The sequence below is a fragment of the Nyctereutes procyonoides genome, unplaced genomic scaffold, assembly GCF_905146905.1.
Source record: "Nyctereutes procyonoides isolate TBG_1078 unplaced genomic scaffold, NYPRO_anot_genome, whole genome shotgun sequence".
In the NCBI taxonomy this organism is placed as follows: Eukaryota; Metazoa; Chordata; class Mammalia; order Carnivora; family Canidae; genus Nyctereutes; species Nyctereutes procyonoides.
This window is the reverse complement of record NW_026575139.1, coordinates 26466600-26491089: the sequence shown is the minus strand read 5'-3', so window position 1 is coordinate 26491089 and position 24490 is coordinate 26466600. Positions and strand designations below refer to the sequence as shown.

General features: G+C 48.3%; 1 protein-coding gene across 1 annotated transcript in view; it reads right to left on the bottom strand.

The window, feature by feature from the left end:
* The window catches only part of DPF3 (double PHD fingers 3), a 249962-nt gene that overhangs the window by 78982 nt on the left and 146490 nt on the right, over positions 1-24490 (bottom strand). Inside the window, exons 5-6 of the mRNA XM_055303605.1 lie at positions 22863-22958; positions 14018-14096 (exon numbers count right to left, since the gene is read on the bottom strand). Of these exons, the coding sequence (XP_055159580.1) occupies positions 14018-14096; positions 22863-22958 (175 nt within the window). The remainder of the gene's footprint in view (positions 1-14017; positions 14097-22862; positions 22959-24490) is intronic.

Genomic DNA, 24490 nt, shown 5'->3' with positions numbered 1-24490 from the left:
TATCTGCCCCTGGAAACCTGCTGGGGTGGGGGTCAGAGATCAGGGGCTAAGTTCCTCCAAAGAAGCCACCCGATGGCCCTGACGATACAGGAGCTGCCATGAGGAACACGGGACCCAAGCAGCCCTGAGTTGGGAGTAAAATGCCCCCCTGAGGCAAGCCTGGAAGTCCGGCCAGAGCAGTTAACCACGCAGCCACAGTCATTTCAGTGCCACTCGCTGCTCTGGCCCTGCTTCTGGGTGGGCCCTGCCTTCAGAGAGGCAGTTTCTCTGTGGTGGCTAAGTGGGCAGGCTGGATCTCAACTGCCTGGGTTCAAATCCCACCCTAGTGGCCTAGTCCGCTACCAACTGCCGGTGTGATCTGGACTGAGTTGCTAGCCCTCTCTGTGCCTCCGCATCCTCCGTGGAAAATGAGGGTGATCACAACAGCACATCTGCCTCACGTTGAGAGGTCCCATGAAAGAACACATTTAACACGGTGCCTGGCTCCTGGCTCCTGGCAGCCTTCGTGGGCTGTTATCAGCACCACCGCCATCAAGGTGGATGGGCAGAGGGAATAAACCCTAAAGGGGCATGTGTGTGGTGGGGGGTATCTAGTCATTTCTCCTCTGCAGTCGGGGGTGATGGAGTTGCAAGGAAAAGAGGGTGGGGAAAGCACACTCTGAAAATAAAGTCTTAGAACCATCTGCTCTCCCTTTATCACGTCAGCAACCTCACTCTGGAATTATCTGTCGTGTGGAATGAGACGGAGCCCCAAGACTGCTGAAGCATTCAGAGGGCCATGACCCCATCCTCCCATCCCGGTCTCCTTTCCCAGGGGCCCACTCCTTTGCATCGTCGTGTCCCTCTGAAGCCATCCCCCATGGGGACCGGTCGACCCTGCACGGGCACAGCCTAAGGCCCTTCCTTTCACCTTGGCAAGCAGGCACCTGGATTTGTGTTCCTGGCACGGTGCTCGGAGGGGACCGGCTGTGACAGTAGGGAAGGTCCAGCTTGCCTTCCTCTCTCTCCTTCCCCTGGGGCGGATCCATCTGTCAAGCTGCAGAAATCCTGCTTGCCCACTTCCCAACCCAGAGCTGATTCTCCAGGTAGCACCTCCTGTCTGGAGTTATGAATACCTTCAGTGTTGCCCCAGATATTTACGGCCCCCCAGCCCCCCGGCCCCCCACCCCCGCTCCTCGCTCCTCCTTATCTGGGGGAGGGGGCCGCGGTGGAGGCGGCTGGAGGGAATCGGGGCAGTTGGTGCGAACAAAGCCGCCTGCAGCAGACAGCGGAATCCTTCCTGCAGGGGAGAAGCGGCCGCCTTCCCCACTGATAACTTAATGACTCTGGCACATTTTCATCAGCCCGACTTGGAGCACGCAGTGGGTATCTGAGCCAGTGGTTTCCCAGAGACAGAAGCAATTACGGGATGAGCGTCCAAGAGACAAAGCCCAGGCCTTGGGAGTCACCGGGCCGCGTCTCGTTCCCAGTTCTGCCCCGCGGCACTTTCATACAACCCGAGGATGCCACCTTCCTCTCTCCGCCGCCTCGCGTCCTCTGTAAAGTCCACCCAGCCCTGCCTGTCACCTGCCGGGGCCTCCAAAGCGTCAGGCTTACAGGCGGTGAGGCAGGCACATCGTCCTACACTGAACCCCACGGCAGCTCACGGGATAAAGGATTATCACCCCCACGTTACAGATGAGGAAACTGAGTCTGAGGGCACTGAAGCCGCTCCCGAAACGGCAGTGGCAGGACTGGAAGTCGAGTCTGCCCGACTTTGAAGCACAGGGCTGCAAGATGAGTTATGCTCCATCCAGCACCCCTCGCGGTGCCTGGGGCTGACCTCTACGGCCCCTTGCCCTCTGCTTCTCGTGGCATTTGGCCAGAGGGAGGCATGGACAGGAGAACGCAGGGTGGGAAGAGGAAGATGGGGATTGGTGCCCTGCAGGCCCTGCTTGGGCAGCGAGCTGATGCAGGTGCTACCCACCCTCCCACCCCCATCCTAGGAGGCACGTGTCCTCCCCTGCCGCTGGGCACCCGAGATGGAAGGGCTCCCCCTCTCTCTTATTGGCACTTCTATCCCGCCTGCACCTCAATCATTCTGTCACCCAGTTCTCTTCCCTTGGGTCCTTCTGAGTAGAATCCTATACGCCAGTGGGCCCATGACAAATACAAAAGGAGGCTATTTTGACAAGGGAATCATACCCTACTAGACTGGGTCATAGACATCTGAGGCTCCCCACACCTTCCTGACTTCAGCAGAACCATCTGGGGTATGGATAAATGCCTACAACCAACCCCCTACCCCGGTAGGGAGAAGCCCCAAGTGAGAAAAGCCCTGCCATGACTCAGCTTGGGATAAAACTCAGGGGATACTTCAAAAAGCCACCAGGTCAGACTTGCACACTCATGGTGGAGTATTAATCCCTATGACTATTTTAAAGACCCAGGCCCTACACAAAGAGCCAATGACAGCTCCACTGAGCTCAAATGATAAAAAATAGCCCTGGTACCTGCAATGTACAGGCACCAGGAAGCTCTTCTTGGGGAGTCTAAGTGGGCTTCTCCTCCCCACCTGGAAGCCGGGGGGCCACTAGCATGGGTGGCCTTCGGGAGACCCAGGCTCTGGCCCTCATTCTCCTACTAACCAGCTATGCACCCTTGAACAAATCCCATACATTTTTGGGCCTTGGCTTCACCCTCTGTAAAATAGGACAGTTGAATCACATGATCTCAAAGTCCTTTGTTTCTAGCACTTCACAATACTCTGTTTTCTCTGGGCTCTGCAAGGCCTGTATGCTTCCTGACGCAATTAGTGTCTTAACTCTGATAGAAAACCAATGTAGGCTCCCAGCCTTAGGATCCACCCGGGGCTGCCTACACCCCTCTCCCCTCCCCCACCCCCCTCAAAGCTGGGACTGCAGCTGCCTTCCTGTGGCTTCATTTCTTCTTCCAGGCCACACTTGGTGCTTATTTTAAACTGAATTCTTCCGGATAGAAGCACAAGGGGATGGAATAAGGGTGGGATGTAACATCCTGATTTTTCAAAGCTACATTCCTTGGGGCCTGGCACTGACCCATGTATTAGGAATGAGCCCAGAGACAGGATCTATCAAATGCCAGTGATCCGCAAGTCCCGTGTCTTCACTGAGGGAGGGCATTCTGTTTATTTTAGGAATTCACTATGTATGGATATGACTCCGGTTTTTAAAAAACAGAAAGAACAGAGATAAGCAACAAGCCTTTCATTTCTAAATACTATATAACCTGATTTCGGATGCCCAGCCGAGAATGCAGAAACTCCCAAAACCAAAGCATTAAATGTGTTAGTGGGATTCTTTCCTGCCCTGCTGAGAAGCATGGTAACAGAACTCTGGCAAACTCCGGGATATCCCTTCTTGGGTCAGCTAATTGGCTGTGTGACCTTGGGCAAGTTGCTTAACTTCTCTAAACCTCGGTTTCCTTGTCTGGAAAATGGGGATGATAATAGTTCATATCTCATATGGGTGTAATGAGAACTGAATGAGCTCATCCTTGTAAAGCACTTAGTGTGGTGACTGGCACACAACAAACATTCAACATTCAGTATGCTCGCTAGCTTCTCTGGTTCCTGACAACTCTAGTGGCCAGTGCACAGAACTGGGGACCCAAGGTCGGTGTGAAATATGTACCCTTTCCTGACTTGGCATAAAGAAATTAAATATTTATTGAGCACAACTATGAACCAGACAGTGGGCTAATTGTTTTGCTCAGGTCTTATTTAACCCTCTTGGAAACCCTCTAAGGTTAATCTTATTGTCCTCACTTGACAGAAAAAGAAAGCAAAGCTCAGAGAGGTTTTGGGATTTGCCTAAGGTCACAGCCAGGAAGTGATATAGCAAAGATTCAAACCCTGGGCTTCTAATTCGAGAACCATCTTCTGGTGCCTTTATGGAGACTGTATCTTCATTTCTTATTCTAGAGTGTCCTACACTAGCATGTCCTTAATCTACTTAAAGGGCAAAATATAATTCTTTTTTTTAATCGTATATTTAAATAATAAATATAAATGTCAACATTTCTGGGGAAAATAAACAAAGATAGGTAAAAAAAAAAAATAGACATATTACCATAAAGTATGGCAGCCCCCAGATTTGGAAATCTGACCAGTGTGCTCTCCCTCAGGATCTCCAGATGACTATCTGCCATAACGCACCTCAGATGCAGATCGGGCTTTATGTGTCTCAACCTATCCGATACATCTCACGGCCTTCCCATAAGATAGGCCCCCATCTACCTACAGTATGGGTATAAGTGCCTCACTTCCTTTGGGGAACCAAGTGTCCATTATTAATTAGCATGTGTTAAACATTCCTGCCTGGATGTTCTGCTATTTTCCTATTTCCCACAAACTCCCATGTCAAAGTTCCATTGTTCTCCAAAATTACCTCCTCCTCTAGAATATCCCAGTTAAGCCTCCCTCATGTCTCTCCATGACCTAAGCTCAAGACTTCAAGAGTCATTGTTGCCTCCTCCCTCTCACTTGTACCCCACATCCTATCTGTCCTCTGCCAGGTTCTGCATGAAGTCTCTCTTACTGGGGACACCTGGGTGGGTCAGAGGTTGAGCGTCTGCCTCTGGCTCAGGGCATGATCAGGATCAAGTCCTTGATCGGACTCCCTACATAGAGTCTGCCTCTCCCTCTGCCTATGTCTCTGTGTCTCTCATGAATAAATAAATAAATCTTAAAAAAAAAAAAAAAAGAAGAAGAAGAAGTCTCTCTTACTGGCCCCATCTACTTTGTCCCTGGTGATGATGCTGTCATCACCATCCGGACTTCATGTCTTCTCCTATCTCCTTTTCAGCCATTGGGCTTCAGGCTCTCTGCCCTGAAACACCTTTCCAGAGATGTGTCTGGGATCATCCTGTTCCCCACTGACAATGCAGGCCAACCTCTAAGCAAATCAGCCTGGCACTCCCAGTATCCTGTCAAACTCTGTACCCCTCAATCTTCCTGCCCAAATGCTCTGCTCTGACCAAGCTGGTCTCTCTCCTGTCCTGTTATATGCATCCCACACTGATCAACATTTTGGGAGCAGCCACTGTGCCAGGGCTGGGATGCAGAATGAATATAGCATAGTCCCTACCCTCCAAAGGCTCACAGTCCTGCCTGAAGAACAGATAGATTGCTGTCATCCAGTGTGACAGGAGGCCTACACAAAGGTATATACAAGGCAAGGCAGATTCCAGGAAGAGGCAGGGAGACACTGCTGGGGAGGGAGAGAGACATTGCTGACTGGGATCAAATCCTGGCTCTGCCATTTATCCACTGTGTGACCTCAGGAAAGTTAATTAACCCCTCTTCTCCTCAGTTTCCTTATCTGTAGGATGGAGGTGATCATACCATCTGTCTCCTGGCACTTCTGTGGGGGTTAAAGAATTAATATAGATAAAACCCATAGAACATTCCAGGCCCATAATATAAGTCAACGAAATTCTGCTATGACTATTATTACACCCCTCTCCCTCGCCACCACCAACTCCCACACATACCCCTCCATCCCTGGAGACTAAAGTCAACTTGATACACATTCACTGAAGATCTGCTTGGCATCCTAGGGCAGCACCCTCTGATACACCAGCTCCCACCCCCTGACTATTCCCTCCCGTGAATTCCAATAGTGCTCACTATCTACTCAATGAAATATACAGGGGTGGGGGGGGGTGTTATCTCTGGGATATCAGCCTTATCTTTCCAAATCTATTGGAAATAAAGGAAATACGACACAGGTGGAGGAGGAAGAAACAGTCCTTGAGCACATCCAGGAGCAAACATTTTTATATACATTATCACACGTACCTCTCCCAACCACGTACCATCCCTGCTCCACACCTGAGGACATGGAGGCTCCCAGCAGCAAAATGATTTTTTTTCCACAGGTCCCGGATACCAAGCTAACAAGCAGTAGAACCACAATTTGACCTCAGCTTTCTCTCACTCTATAGTCAGTGCACGTCCCTCTTCAGCCAGCTCTCTCTCACCTGAGTGGCCCTGACCTTGCTGCTTACCCTCCCTCACCGCCCCCCCCCCACCCAATGCGACTTGAAGTAAGAGACCTCAAAGGCTGTGCACCAGGCCCTTTGACCTCACAATTCTACTTCTAGGAACCCATGAAAGCATTATGCAAAGATATCACCGCAATATTGTTTCAACAGTGAACAAACTATTGTTCTACTTGTTGGCTAAATGTCCAACAAGTAGAACACTGCTTGAGCAAACTGGGGCAGGTCCATGTGATGGAATACCATAGAGCCCTAAAATGTCATAAAAATGTCTTTACTGATCTGGAATGATGCTTCGCATGTATTGTGGAGTGGGGGGATGGGTTAAAATGATGTGTATTATTGTATATGCGTGCATGAGTGTGTGTGTGTGTGTGTGTGTGTGTGTGTGTGTGTGGAGACGAGACACAATCCTCAAACGGTATACAAAACCAAAATGGCAGCAATCTCTCAGGAGTAAGATTATGGGTGATTTTTCTTTCTCCTCCACCTGTAATTTCTGATTTTCTGCAATAAATATATACCATTTCCATAGGAAAAAAATATTTTAAAAAATAAACTGCTACAAATGTTCATATCGACCCTGTTACTGGTCATCCACATCTTGGTAAGAATTATCCACCACAAAGTTTGCATCAAGTAAGAGCTAGCTAAGAGCCAGCTCTGACTGGAGTTCAAAATAGTTCAAGAGGGTGTAGGTCAGAGCTCAACAAAGGCAAACCAAGTCCTTGAGAGCACCAAGGGTGCGCGCCAGGGGAGGGGAAGGCAGGCAGCAGGAGCAGAGGAAGGAGATAAAGGCAGGTGTGACCGTAGCAGAGAGAGACTGCAGCTTCTCTTCCACCCTGCCTGTGGCCGGCCCCGCTGGGACACTGTGCAACCTGTGTCTGTGACACGATGGCATTTAAATATTTAAACAGACCCAGCTTTGCCGTAACAAATGCACTCAATCTCCAGGGATCAATCCCATGCCACAGGCCCTGCTCCACAAATCAAGTTTCTGGGGCACGGCGCCTTTCCCACCCTCCCCCGCCGCACCCCATGCAAGGACCTGCAAGATAATAGCGCGGACAACTGAGTGATGAGCCCGGCTTCCCTTCAGTGACAAGGGCAGCCAGCCTGAAGGCCGCGTTATTGGCTTTTCCACTGCAGCTCGAAGCTAAAAGCATATGAGCCTTAGAGAATGTGGGGCCTTAATGCCCTCAAAAAAAATTTTTTTTTTTAATAAGACTGCAATAGTCATCTGATTCTCCCTGTACACTCAGGTATGGGGGAATCCAGAGTCGTTTTAGGAAGTCGAGGTCAAGCCAATTTTCTGAGACTACCTGGGTGCAAGCTGCATCTTCCCCTTCCACCAGTCCACCCAGCCCACAGCCCCTCTGAGCCTGTCCATGGCAGCCCAACATCTTGTCTCCAGGGTGAAGAGCCTCGACTGTTGAACCATTGCCTGGGAAGAAAGGAGCCCGGGGTGTCGGGAAGGGGTGCTGACTGGGAGCTCCCTCATTGATGAATCAGGAAAGTGGCATCATACCACTGAAGGTTAGAACCAGGACTAGATTCCCATACCCTTCCCCTTCCAGGATTCCACCATCAGGAAGAGCAAGAAAGGAACCCCAAACCCTATTCTGACACCACCCCATCTGGACAGAGTTACACCCCCACCGAATTTCTGGAAAGGAAGCAACACTGTGAAGTGGCCGTGTCTTCAACTATGGGCTGCACAATCAAAAATACGTGACTGTGGGGTGAGGATGGTGGACAGCAAAGTTTTTACTGATATGGAGGCTGAGTTGAGAGCACTCGGATGTGTGAATACCCAACAGGACTCCTGAGGTGAGTCATGCTCCCAGGAGGGCTTTGATCATGTCTATTTGCCTTTTGTCACTAATCCACCCTAATGCCCCAGTTTGAGAGGGAGGGTGATTTTAATAGATTTAAATGTAAAAAGCTTAAAAGTATATAATCTATTCCATCCCACTGACTCCAGCTTGCCAGCCTGACGCCTAGAAGCCATCTGTTAACAGTGGACATGGCTTCACCTAATAAATGAAATGTGTGTGACCATTATTTCATTTTTTTTTTGTTTTCTGTTTTTTGTTTTTTGTTTTGGTTTTTTGGTGTTTTTTGTTTTTTTTTTTTTTTTTTTTTAGAGGGAAAGAGGTGGTGGGTGGTGGGGCAAAGGGAGAGAAGAGAGAGAAAATCCTAAGCAGGCTCCACACCCAGCAAGAAGCCAGTGCGGGGCTCGATCTCACAACCCTGAGATCATGACCTGAGCCAAAACCAAGAGTCAGACGCTTAACTGACAGCGCCACCCAGGCACCCCTCCTTCATTCTTAAAAACATGTTTCTTGGGACACCTGGGTGGCTCAGCGGTTGAGCATCTGCCTTTGGCTCAGGGCCTGATCCCAGGATCCAGGATCCACATCGGGCTCCCCGCAGGGAGCCTGCTTCTCCCTCTGCCTATGTGTCTGCCTTTCTCTCTGTGTCTCTCATGAATAAATAAATCTTTTTAAAAATTAAAAAAATAAAAACATGTTTCTTCCTCAACTCTCAGAAGAGCCAAACTCCAGGTTAGCAGGGCATATTTCACTGGTAGTAACACTGGGGAGTTGTCAGCTTCAGAGCTGAAGACACCAGGATTCATGTCCCAGCTTCCACATGAACCAGCTGTGTAACCTCGGACAAGTCCCTTCCTCTCTCTGGGCCTCAGTTTCTTCCAGTAAAGCAAGGTCAGCTGTCTCTACTTCTCAAGGTTATTGTATTTACAGAGACAACGTAGGTAACGTGCTTAGCACCATGCTCCGCACACTGTAAGCACCAGAAGCAGGGGTTATCACTGTGATCAGAAAAAAACTGGGAACAAAAGACAAGCGTTGGCCAGGATGCAGGGAAACTGGAATCCTTGAATACTGCTGGTAAGAATGCAAAATGGTGCAGCTGCTCTGGAAAATAGTATGAAGGCTCCTCAAAAAATTAAAAATAGAATTACCATAGGATCCAGCAATCTCACTTCTGGGTATTTGTCCAAAAGAATTGAAATCAGGATCTTAAATATCAGCACTCCCATGTTCATTGCAGCACCATTCACAATAGCCAAGATGTGGAAACAACCTAAATGTCCATTAACAGACAAATTGATAACGAAAACTTGGTAGATACATACAATGGAATATTATCCATCTCTTAAAAAGAAGGAATCCTTCAATATGCAACAATATGAATGAATCTCGAGGCCATTATGCTGAGAGAAATAAGCCAGTCCCAGCAAAACAAATACTGCCTGATTCTTCTTATACAAGGTGTCCAAAATAGTCAAATTCACAGCATCAAGGAGTGGCATGCTGGTTGCCAGAGGCTGGCAGAGAAGGGGAGTTAGGAAATTGCTAACCAATGGGCATAAAGTTTCAGTCGGGCAAGATGAATAAAGCCTAGAGATCCGCTGCACAACATTGTGCCTATATTTGGCAATATATATTGTACGCTAAAAAATTTATTAAGAAGAGAGATGTTAAAAAAAAAAAAAAAAAAGAAGGGAGATGTTGGGATCCCTGGGTGGCGCAGCGGTTTAGCGCCTGCCTTTGGCCCAGGGCGCAATCCTGGAGACCCGAGATCGAGTCCCACGTCGGGGTCCCTGCATGGAGCCTGCTTCTCCCTCTGCCTGTGTCTCTGCCTCTCTCTCTCTCTCTCTGTGACTATCATGAATAAATAAATAAAATATTTAAAAAAAAAAAAAGAAGGGAGATGTTAAGTATTCTTTCCACAGTAAAATAGTTAATTTAAAAAAAAATTAAAGAAAAAACTGGCAAAGGGGAAAAAAACTTCACAACTCACTTCCCTTGTGCCAGCAAAGGGATAAATGGGTGCTTTGCTCCTCCCTAAATGGCTGATGCTTAGAGACACAATGTTCTCCCTTTCTCGTCCCTAAGTATCACCCCATCACCACCATCTTCTCTCCTATGATGCTTCTTGAACAAAGACAATGGCAAAGTGGGTCTCATCCAGAGTCAGTCCCAGTGATGCTAATAGAAAATTCAGGTTTGGGAGCAGTTGGAGAGAGAAGAGATAAACATTTAGAATGATTTTAAAACATCCCAGTAGCCTGACCCAAGGATTGCTTTCACATGTCTGTCTCCAGTTTATCATCCCAGCTCTAAAAGGGGGCTAATGATACTGTTAGGATTTAAAGCTATTAAGTAAATTAAGGCCAAGTGCTGGATTGCTGAGCTTTATATGGGACTGCTGAATTTTAGATCAATACCGGGAAGGAAAAAAAAATGGAAAAAGAAAGATTCTAAAGAGACCACCCAAAACAGTGAAGCAGACCTATGGCAGTTGGCCTAAAAAATTCCTGAGGATTCTAGAACTTCTAGATACCAAAAGCAGGGAATAGTAAAAAGGCTGAAAGAAGCCAGAAGCCTTTGAATCACTCTCAAAAGTCAGTATTCAGAAGTATCTCCTGAGGAGCTCTCAAAAAATGCAGGTTCCTGGGCCTGCACCCCGTGGTTCTGATGCAAGAGGTCTGGTGTGAGGCTTGGGAATCACATTTGAATAAGCATCTAGGTTTTCTCTGTGCAAATGGCCCAGGTCCACACTTGGACAAACACTGACAGTCTTTCCCACAAAGTCATATTCAGTTGTTCCGTTTGTGGATAATGAACACTTTTCTTTGGCAAGAGATTGAAACGGAAGAAACAGAACTTTAATCCTTAAGCATGGTACACGTTCAGGATAATTAATAGTGATTGGTTACTTGCTAGAAAATGAAGTATTCATGTACACACACACCACGGATTGGGTAAAAAAATAAATTATGTTTAGATGATTTAGTATTTCTCAGATGGAATAAATTCGACTGCTGAGTGAAAGGCAACAGGCAAACTATCTATCACCTGAAGTTAGAAGCTAAGATGATATCTCAACCACCCATCTTGAAAGGGATGCTTGGACCAAAAATATGATAGGACAGCTACATTTAGGAATATAAACCAGGAAGGGCTAAATATAATCACACCTGAAAGATAGCTATTACTGCTCCACATACACCCAGAAAGAGGTGGTAGGGTATAAGGTGGACTAATATTTTCACAAATAACTCAAAAAATGGAGTGGGGATTACACAAATCAAACCACAGACAACACCAAAATGGCAGGGATTGCAAATCTGCAGAGGATGAAATTCAACTACTGGGCAATGTCTTTAAATTTGCCTTTATTGAATCTTGTATATTGAAGTCACATATTATTGTATCTCTTTATTGAGACTCAATAGGGCTAAATGCAGAGTGATTTATGAAAGAAGGAATAATCAAATTCATTAAGCAGAAAAGGGCACACACCTAGAGAGGCAGGCGCACAGGGGTCAGGACAGGCAGTGCACAGGAAGTGGTAGGGATAGCGCCCAGTGCAATGGGGTGGCCAAGGACCTCTGTTCTCTACACACAGAGGCTGTTATTAAGAGCCGATGTATAAAATAAACATGGAAATGTGTCTGTTACTCTCTGAGCTACTTGGCTTGGCCTTGGTGTTACTTCCAGTGGGAGTGCTGAGCTTAAATGTAAACCCAGAAAGGAGTTTAGAGCAGCACATCACAGAGGTTGGGATGCGGCCTGAGATAAACCAAGAATGCCAGGGGATGTTCAAAGAGCCTCCAGAATAGACAAAATTCTCAGTGTGCCTATTTGATGAGAAAAGATATGCAAAAGACAAGGGGGCCTGTAGGAGGGGGAAAAATGTAGCTCCTATCAAGAAAAAAACAATCATTCAGAGCACAGTTGGAATCATGGAAGAAAGGGTAGCTTATGGTAACACCATCCCTGGGGACACTCAAGGAGGTGACCAGACACCTCTCTACTTAGGATGCATTAGAGATTATTAAAAGCATTCCTTGCTCAATTCGTGGGTGGAGGGTGGGCCTCATGACCTCTCCAAAGGTCATTCCTATCCCAAAGGATCACATGTCTGAAGGGCACCAGATAAAAACAAAGTCTATTAATCACCAAGCTGCCACACAATTTCCTATGAGAGCCAGAAGACAGAAGGGCAATCTATGGTGGACCTTGGTCCCCCGAGGGAAGAGAAGGGAGGCAGCGCCTGTATTGGCAGAGCCAAGAAATCAGCCGCTGAGACTTCCAGAAAGCCAACATCAGGCCTTAGTTTTGGCCTCCCAAGCATCACAGGATAAACAGAAGGAGAAAGAGACCATGGGGATGGGAACAGGGGAAGAGCCAATAGCACTGTGGGCCCCCCCCCACAGCAGGGGGCGGGGCGTGATGCAAGCACTTCGCACTGAAAGAGGGGAGCCAGGCAAGAGAGGGACCCCACGGAGGGTGCTCCGTGGAGGTGACATGTGAGAAGGCAGACAGCCGACAAAAGAGCAAAGAGAGGAACTGAGAGGTGGGTGAAGAAGGGCACAAGGGGTGTGTCCTGGAATATATGGGATTATTGACTGCGAATCCAATGAAAACTGAAGAGATGGAGCAAAAAGTAATCCCACTAGCTATGGAAGCAGAAAATCACATCACAAAAATAAAGCTTTTGAAAAGAGGAATCGGATGGCAATGCCCCAGTCCCAAAGCAGCTGTTGGCATTCTCGAGGGCTGGGCTGCTGCAGCCAGGTACAGCTGGAGAGCCTGCTCCACGGGCCCAGAAGGACCCTTCCCAGCCCAGAACCAGTCCCCAGAGGGCCCACACTAGAGGGATTCCATGCATCAGAACAAAACAGAGGCCTTTCTGGGAGGCAAGCTGCCGGCCAAAGTAGGCACCTCCTGACATGGCCAAGAGACACCAGACCCCCTGCCCTGCTCCCTCCTCATCCTGGAACAGAAGCGCTGTGGGATGGAGATGTTACCTGCAAGAGTTGTCTCAGGAATGCCATCTGCACGGTGTATTAAGCAGCCAAATGGGGGTCATGGAGTTTGAGTTCTTCTAGCAAAATGTTCTCCAATCAGCTGTCACCCCACCGGGCACAGAACAACTTTTTGAAATCAAAAGAGGCCAGTGAAGAGGGAGGAAAGGGCACCACCCACAACGTGCTCCCTGAGTCCCATCTCTCCCATTCGTCCTCTGCTTCCACAGAGACTACAGACACTGCAAGATGTCAGCAGGAGGAACCACAGCGCCAGGGCCCTTCTCCTGTGGCACAGCTCTGCACCCCCACAGGGGAGAAGACATGAAGGGGAAAATGGCCAGGGAGCGTGGTTTCTAGGGCGGTCCTTGCTGTGGAATGAGCAGATGGTGCCCCATACCGTGAGAGGTAACTAGGGCAAGGATTCTAAACCCACCACCCAACGCTCTGCTAGGTGAGAAAGACAACAGCTCAGGAGCTGATGATAATCCCTCTGAAAGCTGAAGGTTTCTAGAAGCACGCCCACTGCCCCTGCTTCCTGTCCCACTCTCCCTCAGCCGCCTCTTCAGCTCTGTCTGCACCCCCTGAACCCAGGAGCCAGGCCCTGACTCCTTGTCCAAGAGATGCCTCTGAAGCAAGCAAGAAAGGCTGGAGATGGATCAAGGGCCATTTATTAAGCTAAGTCGCTGTCAGAGAAAGATTCATAACTTGCCCTACCTAGGACAGGAGAGACAGGAGGAAATGAAAGGGAAACATGAAAAGCCAAAGGAGCCGAGTACCTTTGTCGGAGGATTTTGAGTTATGCTTTTGTTTGTAACTCTCTGAAACAGAGAAAGAAATAGAGGATGAATCTTCAGGAGACAAAGAGAGAGAAAGAGAGAGTGAGCCAGAAGAAAGCCACCAAGGGGGCACTGCCAGAGGCAGGAGGCCTCCGGGGCTTGCTTCTTCCTCATGCAAAAACACCTGGGTGGGCGAGTGGCAGCAGCAGCAGCAAGAGGTGGTGCATTTGCTGAGGCAGCAGGCATGCAAGGTGGAGTGCAGGTCCAAGAGGAGGAGCCAGGGAGCCTGAGGCTGGGGGAGACAGCCAGGGAAGCACGGGGAAGGGGGTGCTGGGGGCAGAGGCAGAGGCAGGAAGGCGGCATCTGCTGTACTTACTGTCACAGACGTAAGGTTTGTCATGGTCTTCCTGAGAGGCAGCGTCGTGCCTCCTCCTACCACCTGCCGAACCACGGGCCTGGGGAGACAAGGAACCAGGATGCTTGTTACAGTGATGGTCACTATGGCTCCTGAGCGCGTACTCTGTGGGGCCCCGAACACTTCACCTACACCTCTTCATCCCGTCTTCCTGGACACAGCATTTGAACCAATACCAACCCCATTTTACAGGCCAAGAAACTGAGGCCCAGAGAGGTCAAGTAACTTGCCCCAGAGTGCTCAGCTATTCACCCATATCATCTCATTAAATGTTCACAACGACTCCAAGAGATGTACTACTATTATCTCGATTTTACAGATCAGGAGACTGAGGCAACAAGTGAAGTAGCTTGTCCAGAGTCCCTCTGCTACTAAGCCCGGACCCAGGACATAAACTCACAACAGTGTGACTGCAAAGCCTACATCTACCCGATCCCTGTACTCTGTTGTTGCCACAGGGACCTCCTCGTCCAGCTGCCCAGCCTTCTAGCTTCATTGGCCTCCACATGCAGATGCCCACCCTGCCCACCTCAGTTGACCAGATGACGGCAGACTGGGAGCAATCCACAGGCATCATCCCAGGCTCTTGCCCCAGGTTCACACTGTCCCCTTCTAGCGTCTCAAGAGCCAACCAGGCCTGGCCTCAGGTCTAGGGCACAAGCCCAGGCAAGCATGGCGGGGAGCTCCCCTCATCACCCCTGCTCAGCCTACTTTGTGGGGGTGATCTGCCTCAGGCCTCTGGCCAGTGACACAAGTCTTGATACCTCACAGTCTGCTGGGGCCGGACTCCTGATCCCACCACCCTGCACGCATCTCCAGAAAGGGTCAGCACAACCTGGGGTGGAGGTGGGATGAGTTCTACCTCCAAGAATAGAGGAGGCCAGCCAGAGAGGGTGCTAGCAGCTCTGCAGCCCCGGGACAGTGGCTACAAGAACGCAGCAAGGTTTATTTTTAAACCTTTGTAAGTCCCACATGGTCACGTGTGTAGCACCCTGGCCTCCTCCAGGTCATTACTCTGGTAATGAGTAGCAGTAAACTGCCAACCAGGGAAAGGCCCTGCTGAGGTCTTTGGGGACAGAGAAGGAGACGCAGCAGATGAGAAATAAAACATGGCAGCCACCCGGGGTGCAGGGGCAATGGGACAGCCCCAGGGGCCGGGCCTGGACAGGGGCCCTGGGGGCTTCAGGGTCAAAAGGTCCATGATGCTCACACACACACACACACACACACACACACACACACGCACACACACACACACACACTCACTCACTCACTGTGGATTTCACAGCAGAAAGGCCTGTACCCCAGGCCCTCGGTGTTCACAGGCTCTCACAAAACACGCACTCTTCACAGTCAACACCACCTGCCAAGCTACCACCTCCACCTCCTCCTCAGCTTGTCTCTCTCCAAAACAAATTACAAAATTCCACCTCCCTCCCCCCAGCTTTGCCGCTCTGCCTCCCCACCCCCTACCCAAGCAGGCGACAGCCAGCCCGGCCCCCTCCCGCCCTGGCCTCATTACTCAGAGTTGACCCGAAGAGGGAGCTGTGAGGTTCCGCGGTCACCCGCAGGCACTGACAGGCCTCCCCGCCTGCCCACGATGATGACGACGGGGAGGGTGGTCACCCTCAGCTGCCCTCGCCACCCCCCACGCCCCCACAGTGAAGCCAGGGACAGCTTGACGTGTGCAGCCTGCAGCCCTGTCACAGCCGCCTGGAGCAGGTGAAAGCAAGTCAAGCAGAATGACGAGCCAACAGCAGACGCGGGGAAGGGGCTCAGAGAGACTAAAAATACCGCCTGGGCTAAGAGGAGGCGACGCGGGCCTGGAAAGCACTGGAAGCAGGGACTCCTGGGGGAGCAGCCAGCGGGAGGGGGAGGGCCCCGCCGAGAGGCAGGGTTGGATTTCACTCCACAAGTCTGAGCAACACCGTCACTTCCACACTCTCCCTGCACCTTGGTTTCCTCAACTGCAAAATGGGCACATGCCAGGGACTCTTCCGGCGGCCAGAGCCCTCCTGTAGTCTCCTGGAATCGCTCAAACTTGGAAACTCGGAATCCCTCTAGTCTTGCCCAGATGTCACCTCCTCAGAGAAGCCCTCCCTGACCAAACTATATCAACTCATACCCTCTCCATTTTTCTCTTTCCCCTGCCCTGCTTTATGTTTGGTCCCAGCACGTAGCGTCCTCTGACGTCGTGTTATACACGTGTTGGTATACTTGTTGATGGCCTGTCTCCCCATCAAGAGGGTGGAAAACTTCTATTGGGCCACACGATATTCAGAACCGGGTACAGGGCCTGCCACTTAAGACACACTTACTAAACACTGGCTGAGTCAACTGGTCAGTCGCTCAGTGAGTCAGTCATCTGTGGTTCTTCTCCTTTATTCTTTATATCAAGTGCTATTGTTGCTTCCTTCAAAGGCCATCTTAGGCTTTGCGTTTCCCTTCTGTTCTGCATTCTAGTCCAGGAGCTCATCACCTGACCCCGAGTGCAACAAGAACCCACCGGCTGGAGTTCCACCTCTGCACTGCCCTTCCCAACCCGCCCTGCATGACTCCCAGACCAATTAGACAAAACGAGTGAAGGACAGAGCCCATGGTCATTCACTCGTTCATTCATCGCCATCTAAAACCACAGACACAACCAACGGCAACCCAGTGCCGATGCCGTCAGGTTCGCCTCACGCTCATGCTATGTCCATGTATTCATCTTTTACTGATCCCTGTCATGGATCAGCCTCTCCTCTGTCACCCACACAGGTCCATGCTTTAGCCCCACTAATATCCCACTCCTCCAAGAATTTTCCTCTTGTCAGATTGAGGAATAAAAAAGAGCATCAGCTTTAAAGGCAGACAGGCGTAGGTTTAAACACCAGCCCTGTGTCTTTAGACAGGTTACTTCTCTAAGTTTTAATTTTCTCAACTGTAAAATGGGCACAGCAACACCTCTTACTGTAGAGTTGCTGGGAGGGTTGGTGTTGAGAGTGTGCGAAACCACAGGGGACAGCGCCACATCCACAGGAAGTGCTCAATAAATTACTTCCCCTTCTTGCCCAAGCTGATCTCCACTCTCTCCCCTGAACTTTTATTGCATTTGGTTAGTGCACAGACAGAAGCCTGCTGTTTTCTAATTGTATCATGGCCGTTCGTATTTTCTCCTCAATTTAATCCCAAGGTTCTTAAGAGCAAAGGTGGCATTTCATACTTTACTATGAACGCCCAACGCTTAGACCTACGTTGGGCACTTAGCATCCAAAGCTCTTTCACATGTATTAGCTCAGTGCATTCCAACCATACATCGTGAGTTACAGAAAAGTAATACTATTCCCCTTTGGCACTGGATGAGAGGGGCTCTAAGAAGGTTTGTGACTTGTCCATAGTCACAGAGTCAGTAGAAGGGGCAGGACCTAGGTTTCCAGGCTCTGTTCTGTAAAAGTTTGATGCTGACTGTGCAAAAGAAACCATCCTCCCTCTCTGAGAATCGTCCACCCCACTCCCCTCCTCCCCACCCCACCCCTCCCCACCCCACTCCCCTCCCATCCTCCCCAACCTACCCCACCCCACTCCCCTCCCCAACCCACCCTATCCCACTCCCCTCCCCTCCTCCCCTCCTCCCCACCCTATCCCACTCCCCTCCCCTCCTCCCCTCCTCCCCACCCCACTCCTATTCAGACACCCAGAAGCCAAGACAGCCCTAATTGTACCACATAGCCCGGCCCCCCTGACCACAGCTGATTGACTGGCTCAGTAGTGGCCACATGACCTAAGCTGGGCCAATCAGATTCTACCTCTGAAGCACCTGGTGTTGGGGCAATGACTCCAGGGAGTACAGGCACTTGAACTGGGAGACCATCAATTCAGGAGCTGTGGAGCCATGGGTACAGAGAAGAAGGAAACACAGTCTTTTGATAGGAAAATATGGAAGGAAATAGAGGCCATGAGCTGCCTGGGTTCCTTATTCTTTGCCAGTCCTAAATCCCTTACCATTTTCTTGCCTTTCCTGTGGGTTAAATCTTCTAAGACTACATATCTGGGGCAGTGACCCAGCAGCTTGTCAAATACTCTCCATTTTTGCTGAAGCTGTTGAGTTTCTGGCGATTAAAAGATGCTTGACTAAGGCTCATAGAGCTAGCTCCTCCCTAGGAGTTGTTCTCAAATAATGGCCCAAGGATTGCTGGGGAATCCTTGAAACCCTTTCAGGGGGTCTGCTATCAAAACTATTTTCATAACAGTACTAAATAGTATTAGAACATTAGTTGAGACTTTACACTCTCGTTCCCTCACAAATGCACAGTGGAGTTTTCCAGAGGCTACCTGACAAGATGATATCATCACTCTGTGTGCTGGTATATTCTGAAGATTAACATTTTTTTCTGTTTTAATTTCTAATATGGTAATTATCACTAGTTATAACCCACCAGAACAATAGCTTTGAGGGGCTCTCAGTAATTTTTAAGTAGAGAAGACCAAAAAAAAAAAAAAAAAAACCCAACTCCTGAGGGCCATATCTCCACATTCTTGCTATTTAAAATGTGGTCCTCAGACCAGCAGTGCTGGTATCACCTGGGAGCTTGTTAACCAGACAAAATCTCAGTACCACCCAACCCCCAGACCCTCTGCATCAGAATTTGCACTTTAACAAGATCACCATGTGCTTCATAAGCACATTAGTTTGAGAAGCACTGGACAGCACCATAGTGCATCAATAAATAGTTACTGATTGATTGATTGATTGATAATACTCACATGGCTGACTTCCAGGAATTTCATGAATTTTAAAGAGCTTGGATTTCTTGGGCTAAAGTTAGCACAGACATAATTATTAATTGTTGGGTCTGAATTTCCCTCCCCACTCAGGGTATCCCCATTAGGGTTGGGGCTAGCCTAAAGAGTTTTTCCCTTTGCACCCTCTTAACAATGTCTAGCTTTTATTAAAGTTGGTATTATTACTCTCATAATTTTCATTATGAGAAACTGAGGCCCAGAGTTTCTATAATTTGATCAAGATAATGAGGTTACATAATGCACCCAAAGTCTAGTAAATGGTGGAGCTGGGATTCGAACTCACGGTTCACACAAGGCAGAGGCTGCCCTTGTAATCACTACTTTGCCCCTGGCTTCCTCAATGAGTACACAAAGCACCGGGGGGGGGGGGGGTCTTGTCAAAGTGCAAGCTCTAATTCAGTCCATCCAGGGTTGAGTCCAGGGTCCTGGGTGCCTGACAAGCTCCCAGGTAATCCTGATGCTGCATTCCAGGGGCCACCCACTGAGGGTGCCACCTGCCAGTCTTGACAACAGAAATGCTCTCTAGGAACCAGCAGCAACTTGAATATGCCTCTTACAAGGGTAGCTACATTGAGGCTGTGGGTGAAACAGCTTCACATTTGTATTCCAGCACAGGCAGGGCTCACTCATACCCTTCTAGGTCATCCCATGGCTCCCACCATGGATGACATGTCCATGGTGCCACTACACAACATAAAGCCATTCAGCTGCCCCTTGGCTGGCACCATATAGGCCCCTGAGCTAGTCTAGGCCCCATCCAGCTCCATCTCTGTACTTAGGCCTTCTCTCAACTCTGACAAAGTTGAAATATAGCTTTTCTTTCCTTCCCATCACTCAGTCATTCATTCAACAAGCTAGTCTTTAGCCACATGATGGCACTGGGCCAGGCATGACTCGGTGACAAAATTACACACCTTTATTCAAATCCTGACTCCTTCTCTACTAGTTTAGATGACCTTGAGCAAGTTACATAATCTCTCTGGGAGTGATAATACCAATCTATGGGAATGCAACAAGAAGTGAGGGCCAATAGAAACATAATGTGAGCCACACACATCATTTTAAATTTTCTAGTAACCACATTTTTCAAAAAGTAAAAAGAGAAACAAGTACAATTAATGTTAATAGTATATTTTATTTAACCCAACGTATTCAAACTATTATCACTTCAATATGCAATCAATATAAAAAATAGTAATGATATGCTTTGCATTCTTTTCATACTAAGTCTTTGAATGGTGTGTATTTTACATTTGCAGCACATTTTAATTTGAACTGGCAACATTTTAAGTGCTCAGTCACCACATGTGGCTAGTGGCTGCTGTAAGGAACAGTACAGAAATTGAGAGTGCAATACAAAGTACGCAGTCGTCACCCTCTATGTATAGCTCTCGTAAAGAGCCCCATCATGTGGCCTGGTGTCCCGTAAGTACGCAGTGAGTATGCAGTGGCTGCTGCTGCCACCATGGTGTTCTCACAGAGGAGGCACACAGCTCATATCCATGCACTTCTGAGTTCAGTCATCTAGATTTAGGTTGGGAGTGGAGAAGATGTGAAGAGGACCATTCTCTGCAATCTACCCCTGTAACCTTGGCTTGGGCTGAGGGACGGGGTGGAAGTAGGCCTGGATGCATGGAGCTCTTGGAGCTACAAAACACCCAGAAATTCTAAAACCCCCTCCAATGATGGAATTAGATATTCATTATTTTGCAGCCTGCAATGAAGTCATGGATTTGAGCAAGCTTTTCAATGTCTGCTGAAACAACCAGATGAAAACTTGATGAAGAACCTTCTAAGGAGAAATCAAGCTGACAATACCTGAACCTACTGATCCATTTCCCCCCGAGAGTGGAACAGCTGGACAACGTGTACCTCCTGATGTGATGCAGTAAAAGAAGCACAGGAAAGGTTTTTGCCCCACCAAAACAATATTTACACACATACACACATAGCACAAATCTAATCAAGTCTCTAATCAAACCACCAGTTTCCAGAACATAAACCCAGCCACCAAATCTAGAATGTAGGGAATTCTATGAGATAAACCACCCAAGTTTGTCAACAAATAAATAGCATGGAGAAAAAAAAAAGTGTGTGTGTGTTTGTGTGTGTGTGTGTGTGTGTGTGTGTGTGTGTGGTAGGGTAGAGCAGGAAAGAGGTATGTCATAGAATAGAAGAGACTTAAGTTCCAAACAAACCAACTGTAGAATGGCATTTTTGAGAAAATCCAGGGAAACCATCAGGGACTGGATAGTAGATATTAAAATAGTTGTTGTTTTTATTGGTTATGAAAAATGCTATTTGTTAGAGATAGACATTGAGGTATGTATAGGTTAAATGATAAAATGTCTAGGATTTCCTTTCAGATATTATCCCAAAAATTAAATATACAAACCAACACAACATGAGAGTAAAGAACAAATAAGACAAGATCATTGCTGAAGCTAGCTGGCCACTCCAGAAGGCACGCAGCATCAGAGAGCTGCCCTGCCCAGCCTGAGAAATTCCAGCCCCTGTCAACAAGTCAGGGCATCCGAGCTCAGTGTGGGCAGCAGTGGACCACTTACATCAGCCACCTAGAAATTTGCTTATAATACAGCTTTCTGGGCCCTACCCAAGACTTCCTAAATCAGAACTTCTAGGAGTGGGTCCTGGGAATCTGCTTTTCGATAGGTTCTCCTGGTGACTGATGAATACTAGAGCACAGGAAGCATGGAAACAGGACACCTGGGTGGCCCAGTGGTTGAGCATCTGTCTTTGGCTCAGGGCATGATCCAGGGGTCCTAGGATCAAGTCCCACATTGGGCTCCCCACAGGAAGTCTGCTTCTCATTCTGCCTATGTCTTTGCCTCTCTCTCTGTGTGTGTCTCTCATGAATGAATAAATAAAATATTTCAAAGAGAAGAAGAAAGAAAGAAAGAAAGAAGAAAGAAAGAAAGAAAGAAAGAAAGAAAGAAAGAAAGAAAGAAAGAAAAGAAAAGAAAGAAAGAAACAGACACAGGAATAGAGAGGCTTGCTGTAATTACCCTTGGACCCAAAACCACAGGGTGCCCATGGATAAGAGGGGTAAGGCTCCCCTAGAGCCTGAAGGAGCCAGAAGGCCTAATACTAATTCTCTATATAGAAAGCAAACTTATCCCGGAAGGTCCCTCTCCACCTTATTATTGTCAGATGCCCTTGCAGCCACCTGAGGGTGGCCACCAAGAGCCCCTTGAGCTTGGACATTAGGATTCTGGAGGAGCAACCTGCATGCCTAAGAACACCACTCAGACTTGGGTCTCGGCCCTCAAGGACCACTCCCACAACTTTATACTTTCTGGCCTCCTCTTGCCACATCCCCAGCTGCACCAAAAGCCCCTGCCTCACCCACTTGGAAACCATTAGCTGTGGCCCCCACAGTTTTCCAGAGTGATCCTACTCTCCGCCTAGTGAAGCATACCCCAAAGCAGGTGTCTTGACCCTGTCATTCTGGAACAGCCCCAGGGACGGGAAAATTCAGCCTTCTTTTAAGACCAAGTAATGGGAGACGCCTGGGTGGCTCAGGGGTTGAGCATCTGCCTTTGGCTCAGGGTGTGATCCCAGTTGGGGGATGAAGTCTCATATCAGGCTCCCTGTGAGGAGCCTGCTTATCCCTCTGCCTATGTCTCTGCTTCTCTCTGTGTCTCCCATGAATAAATAAATAAAATCTTAAAAAAAAAAAAGCCAAGTAATGGGTACAATAGTCACACTCTCCTCCTCCTCCACCTTCCCTAGACCCCACCCCAACCCTTCCAGAACCCTCACTGTCCCCTCAGGGCACCTTCTCTCTCTTTTCCCTCTTGCTAGCTCTAAACTCTTCCAGGCTCCCACCTAGGATCAGAGCCCTTCTGGAGTTTCCTCTCTGAGTGTTCTTTAAGGGAGATGGCAGATATGAGAGCTCTGTCTGCTTCTGGGGGGACTTGGGGTCTGTGGACCAGTTCTCCTGGCCTTGGCCTCCCTGCCTCCCTCAATGCTTCCCTCCTTCCTGGCATCCCCAGCTTACCCGTCCTCTGGTCCTATTCTTGCGCTTGGGGATATCCTCTTCTAAATCTTCTTCTTCATTTCCTTCTTCTACATTTTCATCATTTTCCAAAACCCTCTGAAATGACAAGAAAATAAACAGAAAGGTTGAGAAATAAAATGCAAAAGAGAAAGCCACTGGATGGTAATTTAAGGAAGGAGCAGGAGGTCTATTTTGTTCTTGTGCTTTGACAAAGTGAAGGAGCTGCCATTGCTGGGGAAGCAGGCCTCCGAAAGGCTGCCCAGAGTCCGAGCTCTTGGCGGAAACATCTCTCTCAACCCCCTGGGCCCCTTCCAGCCCAATCCTCCCAGAACACTGACTTTTTTCAACTCTTTTTACCCAAGAAACATTTTCTAAAAGAACACTCTGGTCGGGGTGCTTTTCTATGTGAACTCAAGACGTTTTTCAAAACTTACTTTTTTCATGTAATTTCCTTTTGTTCCTAAATATGAAAATATGTTCCTCCTTTCTCTGCCATTCTGGAACCCTGCCCTGTTTGATGAAACAAGTAACTTCCTGTTCATCTGACCAGAATCTGACATTAATGTGTTGTTCTTAATCATTCATTGTTTTGGGTTTTTTTTAATGGATTTTCATTATATCACATTACTTATAATGAAGCTTAAAGATCATGAATTTAATTATGTCTCTCCAAAAGAACTGTGATTCACATAGCAGAGAGTCCAATTTCCATTTTACAGGTGAATAAACTGAGGGTAAAAACAGTTTTGATTGTCCAAGGTCATACAGTGAATCCATGGCCAAAGCCAAGTCAGGTTCATCAGTTCAGAGTTTTCTGGTCCTTTCTCAGCCCTATGTCCAAAGACTGAAGGTATATTATGTAGACCCTTCCTGTAGGGACCTGAACACTTCACTCCCTTTGCAGGGAGGGGAGGGCTGGTAAGGCATGTACCTCTAGGCTTAGGGAGAAATGAATAATTGTGGCTGAGGACCCAGGTCCCCAGAGTGAAAGTGAGATAAGGAGAAGGGGCATGGAGTTCACTGGCCTCTATGTCGACAGCCCTAGGAGCTTCTTTATGGACTCACTGTGCAAACTCAGGTGAGGCATTGTCTCTTCATGCCTTAGTTTCCCCAATTATAAAATAGGAATTTACTTATTCATTCAATCAACAAGCATTTGTCAAGTGCTGACTACATGGCAGGCACTGTGCTAGATAAGCCACAAAATGACTACAGTTCTTGCCTTAAAAGGACTCTACGATACAATGAAGGGAGAATAGATCTAAACAACATCCACAACCATATAGTTACAACTGCCATAAACACAGTGACAAGAAAGTGCAAGCTGCTACTAGAGGCTATTAGAGGGAATTTTACCTAATCTGAGGGTCAGGAAAGGCTTACCTGAGGAAGTGACCTAAGCAAGCTGAGATGTGAAGGATAAGCAAAGACTAGCCTTGGGAATGGGGATGAAAGGCAAGGAGAGAGGAAAAGTGTTCTAGGCAGAGGGAAGAGCATGAGCAAGCTCTCTGAGGCAGGGAAAGGAACACGGCTTGCCCATGTTGCAGAAAGAGGCCAGGGCGACTAGAGTTCAGTGACTCAGGGAGAGATTGGCATAAGATGAGGCTAGAAAGGTGGGGGGGATACCA